Genomic DNA, 13097 nt, shown 5'->3' on the forward strand with positions numbered 1-13097 from the left:
AATGATCTCAAAAAAAAAAAAAAATTGCCCACACTCCTTAATTGCCATGACATAGATGTGCACCTCGGCTGCATCCTTAGCTCTTTGAAAAGGTTAGCCTTCTTCAAAACTATAATTTTGATCTATTTCAGTGGCAAAGCTTAACCCCCAGTCAAGGCAAACAACTACAAAGAACATTGGGGGGGTGGTGGCTATGCAAGGAAATGGAAACAAAAACGGGCTTCCATGGGAAAGAGACGTTCATTTGGACCAGCTTCTGGTTCGTATAATTGCATTTTGCAAATGGCATGTGGCCAGATTTCCTTGCTGGGCTGTTGCTGCTGCTGTCAGAGGGGAAAGATACGGCTTTTTCCAGCTGCCCTTTGACTGTTGTAATGACCACACCCCTCTGGTGATTTGAAGAGGCGCCACTGTTAGAAACATTATGGTATTTCCATCCTCTTTAGATCCAGTAAAGAGGAATCCACCAGGTATTTGGAGAGAGTCTTTAGCCAAGCGTGGAAAGAACAGCTTCTGGACAGCGGACAGCCCCTTCTCTTCCGACTTCTCAGGCAAGTCAGCAATCATTCCTTTTCTACGAAAACTCTACCATCGGGTATATCTTCCTATTTCATTTTTGTAGATGGGTAGATAAACTATACAACTCATGACTTGCTCCTCGACTTGTTAACTAGCCCTCCTCTTAGTACGGGGGGGGGGGGAATGCAGATAATATGATTATTTGTAGATAATATGGATAGAGATAATAGGGTTATGTTTTAATCAGAAGTAATGCAATCTTTCAGATTCATGTATTGGTGATGTTATGTAGGTTGAAAAAAATGAAGGGGAGGGAAGTTTGTTGTTAAACACTCAGTGGCACTGTCTGAATATCAATAATATACCTCCAATATTAGAATAGCAGATTGGCAATGGGTATTGCAGGAGATGTCTACGGTTAGGGTTGCCTGTGTATATATTTATTTATGCAAAGCTTTAGGATCCAGAACTTTAGGATTTGGGATAAAAAGACTGGCTTAGGAACATTAGAAACCTAGGTTTTGTAGCAGTTATTCAGAGGATGAATTTTCTTTCCTTCTTTCCTCTGACAGTCCACTGCTTACCATTCTTCTCATACTGGAAGATTTTCTGAGCAGAACTTTCATTTCTGAACAATGAAAATGTATTTATTTTTTATGTTTCAAATATGGTCACTGCCTATCTCACTAGGAAGTGATTCTGAGCGGTTTACAGTAAAAAAATGAGCGAAGAAGAACAAGTGTTTTGAAAGCCCAGTTCCAGAAATGGAACTGGGTGTCCACGAAAGTTGTATGGCTCAGTCTGAAGAGAATGTGTGACTAAAGGCCTAAAAATGACATGCGATATTCAGCGTCTCTCTTGTAGAAATGACAGGAAATTATTTTTAATTAAAAGAAAGGGATATCAATGGGAACTTTTTTTTTTCTATTGTTATTTGCGAGAATGGGCTGGGACATGCATTGAGAAATATGTCTTTTGTGTAACTTGCAATGAATTCTTCTGGGAAGTCCTGAGCTCAGTGGGGATTTAAAAAAAATTTTTTTTTAGCTGCTTTAGCTTTTTGTAGGATTGGGTAATAGTATGTGTGCCATGTAGCTAGTCCTCAAATTCTCAGATGGTAATTGTCAAAGGGCTCTGTGAGCTACTGATATGTTTGGAGCCCTAGTTGTGCTTTGTGAATCAAATTATACTGTATTACTGAAACAGCAAATACAGAGCCCATAATAACAGCTTGATCCTCCAGGCATGAAAAGAGTCGGGGATAATGTGATTTCTGCTATCAAATGTGCACATATGCCTGGGCTCAAATGCCTGGTGTTTGAAAGCTTTTCCTACTAGCTTAATCAGTTCCTCACTGAGGTATAGTGTGGGCCCACCCAGGTTTTAAAAACATCTGGAAATCTGGGCTACAATATCTGGCCTTGAATAGCTTGGAATATCACTAAGGAAAGACATCTTTTCCTGCTTAATGGTTCTAAAGCAGTTATCTCTGAACAGTGCCACCCTCCCCTCCTAGATATTGCAGACAGATTGCTTATGGATAATTAAACATAGTTGGATGGAGGTCCTATTCACCAGATCAGCAGCTCATAACATCAACTATTTTAACCCTCCCCTGACTTTTGTGGAACTCCAGGCTTGGCCCTGTGCATTTGGAGGGAGATCGACTGTGTCTGTAGCCTGCTAAAGAATCTATAGTTTACAGTTATTTTTAATTCTGCAGAATCAAAAGCAAACTTTCCAGTTCTTCTGGCTGCCCAAACAGCAATGCCTTGGTAAATTCCCTGATCGCTGTGGTGCCTCTCCTCCGAAGACTTCCTTATAACAACCATGTGAGACAGTTTAGCTGAGAATGATTGAGTGCCTGTAAATCACTTAATGAGCCTCGTGGTGGTTTTGAAATTGATTGAAGTCCAAAACCCAAACCTAGCTTTTCTCCAACCTGCTGCCTTCCAGAGGTGTTGAACTATACCTTCCATCATCCTTTGCCAACATGTCACCTAATTCCTCAGGAGGGCAGCAGATTAAGGACGGCTCCATTAACTATCCTACCACAGCTGCTTCTCTTTAATTTCCATTCCCCCCCTCCCAATGATGTAGTTGTCCTTTCTGTTTCCTCCCCCCATAACCACAGCACATAATGTGAAGTGGGGGTCAGAGGAAGACCATAGGGATGACATCATACCATGTGCTTGCATTGCAACAGGAGAAGAGACGAAGGTGAGATGAGGGGGTCACTTTTTCTGGTGATTACCCTTCCATTGAACCTTACTCTTTCTGCCTTGCAATGAATAAATGCCCCCCCTTCTCCCAGTTGCTTCTATCTATTTAACTGGCACAATCCGTAATCAAAATTTCCCACCATGAATTGGTGAAGGTTTACTTTCAGTCAAAACACACATTTTGGATTCTCCTACTTTTGATTGTAGCTTCAGAAAGGTAGAATGGTTAAAGATGGACTTTTCTGCCAGCAACTGGATCTCTCTTGAGTCTTAGGTGTAATCAGATGCAGTAAAATTAATGAGTTCATTCACATTTTTCACTGTGCCGGGTTGAGACTGAACTTGTCTTCTGTGGCTTTAAGACTCGGCCACATCTAGCAACCCAGTCACTTAGCAGTATGGTGCCCTTATTTTGACCTCCCCTCTTGACAGTTTACCAACTGTCCCTACCATGCTGCTGATTGTGATGTTATCCATATCTAATTATGCCTCCATAAGCCTTGCCTCTCGTGTTATCAAAGACAGGATGTGAGATTTTATAGACAGAAAGGGACTCCTTACTTCTCTTTGAAGAGAATCAGGCCTCTCTTTATAGTGCATGCAAGCCACACTATCTGGTGTCCAAACTGAAGGGCGAAGTATTTAAAAACCCATGGGGTTGAAAAACTTGGTGGATCATTAGAGACATTGGATGAAGTTATTGTTCAGGGAATGTTAATTTTCAGGAAGAGAAAATTGAAAGTATATTCCAGTTGTAGGATGCTTAGAGGGAATTAATATGAGAACCAAGAAATCCCTGATTCCTTTTCTTTTCTTTTTTCTGGTGCTTTGAGATGAAGTCCACAAGTAATTTTCCTTGGTACTCCTATCTGTAGAATGAGGATAATATATTGGGAATAAAGGCATTGATCTATCTTACTAAAGGTTTTTAAGATTAGATGGTGATAGCATGGACACACTGTCCTAAGTGTAGGGATTTGCAAAATTATTTTGGCTCAGTTAAAAGTTGTCGCTTTTTTCAATCATAATTTGGTCCTCAGCTACATTTATGTTTGCAAAGACATTTGCTCAGTGAAACATTTTTGATTGTCCATTCATTTATTCCTTGCTAGATTGTTATCCAAAATTTTCTCTTGGAGCTAATGTGGCATACATAGTATCTAAGTTTATCCACTCAAGAACAAACCTGTAAGATAGCGTCAGCCCCACTAGGGAGACGAGACCTAGCCAACTCCCCAGAAAGGCTCAAACTACTTTTATTGAGATTGGCTACAACAACAGTATCTTTCAAGTCTGATTGTGCTGGACCCCCTCCTCTTCCTTCTGATACTCCAGTGAATCAGGGAACCATCTCCCTGATCTGCTTCTGACTGTTACCTCATTGCTCTGGACTTAAAAAATGCTTCAGCCCTTTTGCCTAGGTAATGGTTCCTGCATATCTCCTTCAAGGTCATCTTCCTTACTCTCTGCAGACCATGGAGAGTCACCTTCTATGACTGATGGAGGACTTGAACATTGGTTGCTTTGTTTCTCATCTAACACCCTAAATCCATGCTATACCATACTTGCAGATAATGCTGTGATTCTTAAAAACAAAAGATCTGCAGGGCTTCGCATTCTTTACTAAAATAGTTAATAGTACTCTAGAATTCAATTTCAGTGGAAAGTGTTAAAGTACCATGCAAATAGCAACTTTAGAGGCGGGGATTAATGCTACGAGGAAAGGAAGGTCATGTACAAGCTGCCCACAAATTGTGTTTAGCTACCCCATTATGATTCACCATTCCTACCAGTTAGATATAGTGATAGTGCACCCAGTTTGGCTATTCTTGTTTCTTGTCTTCCTGGTGAATCAGACAAATGTTTCAGAATTAGCAACCCTCAGTCTCGGTAACTCTTCCGAACTGAACATTTTTTAGTTGTGTTATCAAGCTCAAGCTGTAAGGGGTATGACTCTTGCATTGCTCTACCAGGTGTTGTGAGTCAAACAGGAAAATCTACAGGAAAATCTTTTTTTGGGGGGTGGGGTGGTACAGTACTGGATTAATGGGAAAAAAAAGTCCATTATTTCAGAAGTACCTCTGCACAGCAGACGTGTTATTGATCCAATATCACCATTTAGTCCATTCTGCAGAGACTTCAGATATTCTGCCTCCAGTTTTGGATTATGATAAGTTTCTAAACCTCACGGAGGTACATGACATGATGGAAAAAAATGGAGAAGCATACTTAACCTCAAAGTGGTTTCCGAAATGAAAAAGCAATTAAAATCCTAGCCATGAACCTTAGCATATGGAATAGCAGAACAATAAAACCAGCTCTTGTTTCCTGTCTATAAGTAGAGTATGCCCTATGCTGAACGTAAAGCCGAGGGGTGTGTGAGAGAAATATAGATATATAAACTGGCAACTAAATACTTCATTTAAAATATATGACCCTTGCCACGTTTGCGGTTTCCCTCTCGTGGCCTTTCCTTCCACAGTTTTCCTGGTTGCCTTCTTAATCACAAGAATCTCATCCATTCAATCAATATGAGAGGAGACCCAGGTCCTTTGTGTAGATGATCGCTTCCCCCTTTTCCTGGAGGAAGAACATTGCTGCCAGGTTCTTCTCAGGGACGCTGGCACTTGCCGTTCCTGCCAGATGTTTCATCTCACAATCCACGCAAAGAATTTCTTTAAACATTTGTAGTAATGATAATAAATTACCATCTGCTTCACCCTTAAGCTTCTTTTTTTTTCATGGTTTCAATTTTCAAGACAACCCCCCACCTCACCCTGCTCCAGTTTCTTCCCAAGTCAAACATCTTAGATATGGTATATGGATGGAAATGGTAAAAAGTTATCATTGTATTCATAAAGAACGCCCAATAGGTCACTGTCAGAGGAGGTTGTGACCACCAGTTCCAGTCTCAGTTTATGCTTGTAGGACCATCTACAGCCCTATCCAAAACATTTAGTTGTAGCGTGTCTTAGCTAGGTCCTAGTTATCGGAAGACCAAATTGCTGCAAGGATCTATATTTGTAAACAGTTTACTTTAAGTGGTGAAAACACACCTCCATCCCAGATGTTGGTGAAGGCTAAAGAGCGTAAACATGTGCTACCATTTTTCTACCAGCTGTCTTAGGGAGCAGATGGATTCCTGTCCCAATTCTAAGTTCTGAGGATCACCTTGCGAGCCCTGGTTGCACTATTAATGAAAAACAACGATCACCTCAGTGAGATCACCTAGATACTCGCTATTGATTCATTTCAGTAAGAGAAGAGTAGGGAAAGCATTTTTTCTGTGGTGGCTCCAGTATTATGGAGCTTGATTTGAGGATGCAGCCTTGAGAAATAGTTAGTAGGTTCGATGAATGACTTACTGACCGATTGTCTGAGTTAATTCTGCACTGTCTTAGGTGAGGAAGACACGGAGGAGGGACAAGTATAACAATATGACTTTGTTTATTTGTTCACTACATTTAAAGAATGCCTAATAAACAACGTCATCTAGGTATCAAGGAAAAGAATATAAGTTAATCCGAGCAATTAAAGGAAAACGTCAGATAAAAACAAATGAAACCATCAGCAGCACCTAATAAAAACAAAAGCCAAAACATCAGTAAAGATAAAAGCGGGGGGAAATCTAAACTATGAACACCCCCCTCTTCAAGTTTCTAAATGCCTGGGAAATTAGAAAAAAAGTTTGTCATTTTTTTGTATAAAGTATATACTAGCACATGTTTCTGGAAAGACAGTCTTTGGATTCCTGGAAGTGATATCTAAAGAATGGGAAAGATCTAGTTGTCAACTCCAGCCATGGGGACTGTCTTGATTCTCCATACGCATTCAAGACTGATTCACACATTCATGGGCATCTATGCATCAGTTTCTCCAGTGGCTCTTGCAAGTTCTGTTCAAAGTGATAAAGATAATACAAAGCACAAAATAGTCTAGAAGCTCTTCCACCTGCCATTGTTCATTTTCTCTAATCCCTCCAACGAATACGGAAGACGAACTTCAAACATCTTCCCTTCTACTGAGCGTGGAGTGCTGGGAAGATCCTGAGAATACCACGAATTCTCTTTTCTAAAGCCTGCGCATAAGGTGTCTTTGAGAGGTAATATAAGATTGGCACATATTTCCATCCTTGGTGGCAATGCCTAATTAGCCAAAATGTTTGGTTAAAGGTTTTTGATGAAATTGAGAAAATTACTCACAAATCTTTAAAATGTATCCCTTGGTAGATTAAAAACATCTTTCATAAACAAACAAAACTATTCCATTTCTATTGAAAATGAAGGCACGCTTGTTGTTGGATTAACGCAGTGTTGTCCAAACTTGGCCACTTTAAGATGAGTGGACTTCAACTTCATGCTGGCTGGGGAATTCTGGGAGTTGAAGTCCACTCATCTTAAAGTGGCCAAGTTTGGACAACACTGGATTAATGGTATTCAAAAAACATGAGGAACTGAACTGCAGAAGAATGAACTCAGTGACAAAAATATTTGAAAAATTCTACAATGAAGAATAGACACCATTTATTAGTTATTTTAATACAGTTTTTTTCTGATAGATGGCTCCCATTGCCACAAATATTATTAAAGGTTAAGCCTCTGTATTATCCTCACTTATATCTGCCTTAACAATGTTGTACTTCCAAGGTAAGTCATAAGCATTAATTCTTTTTTCCCCCTTGGTTTTGGTTCTGATTTATTTTTTATGATTTGAGCTTTCTAAAATTTATTTCTGCATATTGTCTTTGTTTTTTCCATAACACACAAGGAATCAAGTAGAATGGAGTAGAACAATAATTAGAGTCACTTGGATTGAGATGGGTGGCTATAGAAATTGCATAAATAAATAAATAAGCAAGTAAATAAATAAATAAATATTCTTACCTTACAAACCAATTCTTAATTCTAGTGGAATTAAGGTGGAGTTACTGAGTCCCTTCTCACAGTTCCTCCCTCCTCTGAATTAAGGATCATTTCTGTATTGGCCCTGCTCCCTCCATCGTGTTCCTAGTGTCTGTTAGACATTCCATCACACACCTTTCCTGAGTCCTTGGAATAGGGTGGGTTGGAAGTCCAAACTGAACATTATTATTGAATCAAGAGTTGATATGGATGTATGAATCAGCTATATTGATCAACACTACAGGTAGGACTTTCATGGGTGTAGAGAGCCATGGAGAAGACCTTGGAGAAATGGTTAGAAAAACAAAAGCATGCTTTTTCCCCCGGCCTTTAGCTAGGATGGGTGTAGCCCCTTTCAACAAGTGGGTGGATGTTTGTAGCTGCCCAGTTTTGCCATCTTTGTTCCTTCTTTTATTGCTGTTTTGGATTTATTGTTTTATAGTTCTCATGTTTTCTAGTGAACCGTCCAGAGTCATTGGAAGCCAGGCAGTGTCCAAATTGAAATAAATAAATAAGTAAATAAATAAATATTTTAAAGCTGGGAAACAGAGAAAGCATTAGAAAGAAGCTCAGACTGGCTCCCCCCCCCCCCCCAAATTCACTGGGTATAAGAAGAAGGAGAGAGAAAACCCAGTTGGGCTTCCAAGATCCTATCATTATAGCCTATATCAATAAAGGAGAACTCCAGTCAAACTCGTGGAGCCTATTTATGACCTGGCATACCTCAGAGAGCTGACAATGGGAAATCCATTAATCCAGATAAGAGTTTTTGCATCTCATGCCTCAAGTTGGTCTTTCAGGCAATTATTTAACAAGCCCCCTTTTCCCATTTCTGCAGGCCTCCTGGAAATGATGAGTTACTACATGGATACAACTATTGGGAATCAGGCTCATTATCCTCTGCCTCGCCCTCTGATGATGGTAAGGAAACCATTTGGCCTAGTAATGGAGACCCAAGGAGGCAATGTATGCCTGTTATAACTAAAGTCAGCTCTGGCATGCTAGTCAGAAACTCATTTTTGCTGGTATTTTTCCTGCATAGCCAGACTGGCCCCATCCAAGCCCAGGATGGAGATTCTGAGGGTTTGCAGAAACTCAAAAACAGGAGGCCAAAATAAACTACCTGCAGTGCATACTCTGATGTTGTAAAATAGGTCGTACATTCAATTGCTCTTAGAAAATTCTATTTGCACCCCTTCTTGAATTACCATATTATTAGGCTCAGGAGTCTTTATGCCATAAGCAGGAGTTAAAAGCAGCTGTGGTGGCAGGAGTCATGCCAGGGATTTTCCTGAAAATCCAGAGAATCGGAATTCTATGAAAGCCCAGGGAAAAGGTTATGGAAGGAAGAGATCAACATTCAAAGCAAATGCTCCAAAGAGAACTGTCATGGACATCAAAACAGCTATCAGAAGCTTGCTCAAACTAGTTTGAGAATAGGATGGAAACCCAGTCTGGAGCACTTATGGAGCTGTAACAAGAAGGAAATGGATGCGGAAGGGAGGAGCATGGGGGAAGCAAGTGCCTGGAGGGGGCCAGGCCTCCAGAAAGCAGAGGGGAGGGGAAGGAAGTTCACTTTCCTGTTATCCCAAAGTATTAGCAGGCTCAGCAGATGCACTGCTAATGAGATATGTTGTCTTCTTTCCAAGCAATGAAACTTTGTCACAAAAGAAACATCCCCATGCAAGCTGGGGTTACATTTCCTCTGAATGCATCTAGTTTTAGGATGATCTCTTAGAAAATCTGAGCCTGTTCTGTCTGCTGGCAGAGAAGGTACATGGGAAGTTTCATAGGAAATTGATTTATTACTGGCTGGATTCATGTTGTTTCATTTGGTTTTAGCTTAATGTGCTATGTGAACTCAGTCATTGACACCTTGTAAACCAAGGTTACAGCTCAGAATGAAGTACATCTAATCAACTGCGCTTCATTTAATAAATCAAAGAAATGGCAGTCGAGCCCTAGGTCTGAGCCCAGTCAGTCTTTGAAATCATGGTAAGTTTGAATCAACCTTTGGCAGACACAGAGTTTCCTTATCACATAATATCAGACTCAAACACCCAATACACTGAGCCATCCTACTTGTTCAAAGCAGCCACTCCACTTTTCTGAAATGAAATTCAGAGCTTTGGAGAGAGGCTGTCACTCCATTAGAAGCATCAGAGCATCAGGTATGTTAGAAAAAGAGTAAAGACTGACTCATTGGTTTGAGCTGTTGCTGCACAAGAGAAGAAGAACATTCCATGTTGGAAAATCCCAGGTTTCTGGTGACAAAATTCACATGTCAGGCCACCCACTTGAGGGCACTTTAAAAGCAAAAGGTGTAAACAGTCCTGACTCTTAATTCTTATCTGCCATAATGGCAGTTTAATTGACCTGAACCAGGAAATGTTGCTAGGTCATATTGTATTTCCACTCACCAGATTCACTATTCACTGCCCCCAAGCATCTCAGTGTGTTGAGACAAATATTTTTCCTGACTCCTGGTGAATCCCATAGTGAATTTGCCACTATTAGGTTCTTTTTTTGAGGGGGGGGGGTATTGCCTTATTAAAGCTGATAATGTGGTTTGCTAGTATCTTGAGGGGTCACCTCCCACCCCACAGGAATTTTAGGTTGTTTGAACTAAGGGTGAACTTCTGGCAGAGCAAGGAATGGATGGCTCTTTAGATAGAAATGGACATTATTAAAAGTTTCTGCTGCATTTGAGGGACTTCCTGCTTCTTCTGTTGATTGGGACTCCAAGGCTTCTGCCCCAAAGTCCTTCCCTGATGGTCCCACTACCCCAAGACATCTTAAGGTATTATTCCTCTTAGTAAACGGCAAAATTGGGCTCCTTGAAATCAAAATGGCAGGTACAATCCTACACATAGCCCAGATTTTCACAAGGATGCAGTTTGTACCAAGCCTCAGTACCAGGTGAACCTTCTGGGACTTCAGTGTTTTTAAGGGGCCTATTGGTGACCTCTGAAGCCTCCTGATCCTGCTGCTACCCTTCCTCTTTCCAAAGATACAAGCAATGACATACCTGAAGGGAAGGACCACTTTCCTTGATTTGTCTTGCATTGTCCCTCTATGAAATGGTATGGATTGGATCATAATAATCTACATGCATGTTCACAGTTTCCTTGCATTGGGCTGACTGGATGTAATAATCTTATGGAGATAAGAAGTTTCATCTCAATGTGAGTTAATTGTCTCCAAGCTTAATGCAAGGTCTGGCAATTTTTTTGCTTAAAAGTTCTGAGGACCTGACATGCTATAGATGGTCAGCATTCCTTTACCCTGGGAATGTGGTAATTGATCCAGAGGAGATAGAATTTCATACCTTGTAGTTACTGGGTTTGATCTTAATAACTTCTGAAATCAAAGGAAGATAAGCCTGCATGAAAAGATTTTGGTAATCATTATCCAGAGTTGAAGAAATAACTTTTGGCATTCTGAACCATGCATACTCTCCCAGCATCCTTGTTGGGACATTATTGAGAGAAATTGCTTGCATTTTCAGTTACCCATTGTGAAATATCTGTCTGTCTGTCTGTCTTCACACTAAAATGAATACATGCCTTAAGGAGAAATATGCAGAAAAAGTGTGCATTTTAGGGAGAAATACAAAACTGAATGATATTAGAGTAACTTGCTCATGGAAAACATAGACATTAGAATCAATCGGTACAGAATGGTGAATACAGGAGAAATTCACAAAACTACGTGAATTTTCATGTGTGTGTGTGTGTGTGTGTGTGTGTGTGCATACACATGCGTACATACCTATATGTATGCATACGTGTGTTGTGTGAGAGAGGGATGGCTTGATTCATCGACGGTTGTGGAACTGAGCTGAAATAAAAAAATATTTACTATTTTATATATATACAAACCCCATGAAATGCTTAAAACCAAAATGAGCATAGCAGGCCTTTTCTTCGGTCTGAGATGGGGTGAAAATTTAAAATGAAAATGTCACTTAAATGGATTTGGATTCTATACCCATCCGCTGTAGCCAAGGAAAGCCCAATCTGATCCACAGCTCAGGACAGCACACGACGTCCTCTGTCAGCCCTGAGTCTACCTCCGAGGACATTTTTTATATTGAAATCAGTTCCATTGTTCTTAAAATTCTAGTGGGCTGTGTGTCTGTGCATGTGTGTCTAAAATTATTTCACTTTCCTGTGGTTTCCTCTTTCTGCTGCACCATGAAATGAAGCTCCTGTTGTTCTGTCCAGGGCGAAAGGCTCCATAGGTTGGGTGGCACGGCTGTGCTGTGAAAGGATCTGGGCGAAGCAACCAGCGATAGCTAAAGAAGCAGCTTTTTGAAAGTGGCACTTGTGAAGGCCGGCAGGAACAGATCCTGTGAAACAGCTGCTATATCTCCATTAGTTTTGGTTTCCTTTCTTCTTCCTTTGGCACTTTCAAACAACCAAAGCGTTATAGCACCTGCTCTTTCCAGATGATTTTAAGATGGAGATGCTCGGAGCTTTGAGCAAGGCAGTTTTCTTCTGTTTTGTCATTCTAAATGCTAGACTTTTTTTTTTTTTTAATGGAGGATGTAAAAGGAGTTACCTGCCCTGGACCTTCACCCAATGGAAAGGCTCTATTGAACGGAACTGAAAGCATCAGGTGGATCACCATTCACAGCAGCAAAGCTGATCAGTTAAAGCCTATGTCAGCCTTTGGGGTTTCCCCACACATTCTCATTTACAGGATCACTGACTTTAATGGGTCAAAAAAAAGGGGAGAGGAAATGAATATGAGATACAGTTAGATGAAATTGAGAAGGGGGTTTCAGAGTCCCTTGTTTCAACATCTGGTCATGCAGTTCTGACTTTCTAACCTTTCTTGCACATCTTGCTGAGTAGGACCCTATTTTTGCTCCCAACTTCTGCCCTGATGCTATTATTGGAATCTGCTTGTCACTATGGCTGAGAAAGAATCATTAAGGGCCTTGAACAATTTTAGATTCAAAGGAATCATCGGTGTTGCAGTATGAAGTGCTCCTATTCAAAAAATGAATCAGCCAGCCATGTCCTCCTCTAGACTACTCTTTCCTCCTTCCGTAGAGCATCCCATGGTCACTGAGTATACTTTGCAATAATTGGCTATATTTTAAACCTTTTAGGTAGGGGCATGTCTTCTTAAAACCACTATGTCATCACCCAAGAGCACCTTCTCAGTACAGGTAGTCCTCGTTGAGCAACCATTTGTTCAGCGACCATTCGAAGTTATGATGGCACTGAACGAGAGGGACTTACAATGGGTCCTCACAGTTGTGGCCATTGCAGAGTCCTCATGGTCAACATCCAGCAGGAGGTCGCAAATGGCATTCACATGACCGTGAGATGCTGCAACCATGCAGGATTTGCCTTTGGCAGCAACTGGGACTGCCACAACCACTGTCGTAAGTCATCCTGGTCACGTGGCATTGTGCTTTACAATTGTATTGCTTACAGATGGA

The 13097-nt window shown here is 40.7% G+C and overlaps 1 protein-coding gene across 1 annotated transcript in view; it reads left to right on the forward strand.

The window, feature by feature from the left end:
• Positions 1-401: 401 nt before the first annotated feature.
• Positions 402-13097, forward strand: part of ETS1 (ETS proto-oncogene 1, transcription factor) — a 106201-nt gene continuing 93505 nt past the window's right edge. Inside the window, exons 1-2 of the mRNA XM_007424018.4 lie at positions 402-551; positions 8481-8563. Coding sequence (XP_007424080.2) covers positions 425-551; positions 8481-8563 — 210 coding nt within the window. The 5' untranslated portion in view covers positions 402-424. The remainder of the gene's footprint in view (positions 552-8480; positions 8564-13097) is intronic.

The sequence above is a fragment of the Python bivittatus genome, unplaced genomic scaffold (assembly GCF_059951505.1).
Source record: "Python bivittatus isolate LINGU-HERP-01145 unplaced genomic scaffold, Pbiv_v1 ctg000320_np1212, whole genome shotgun sequence".
NCBI classification, from domain to species: Eukaryota; Metazoa; Chordata; class Lepidosauria; order Squamata; family Pythonidae; genus Python; species Python bivittatus.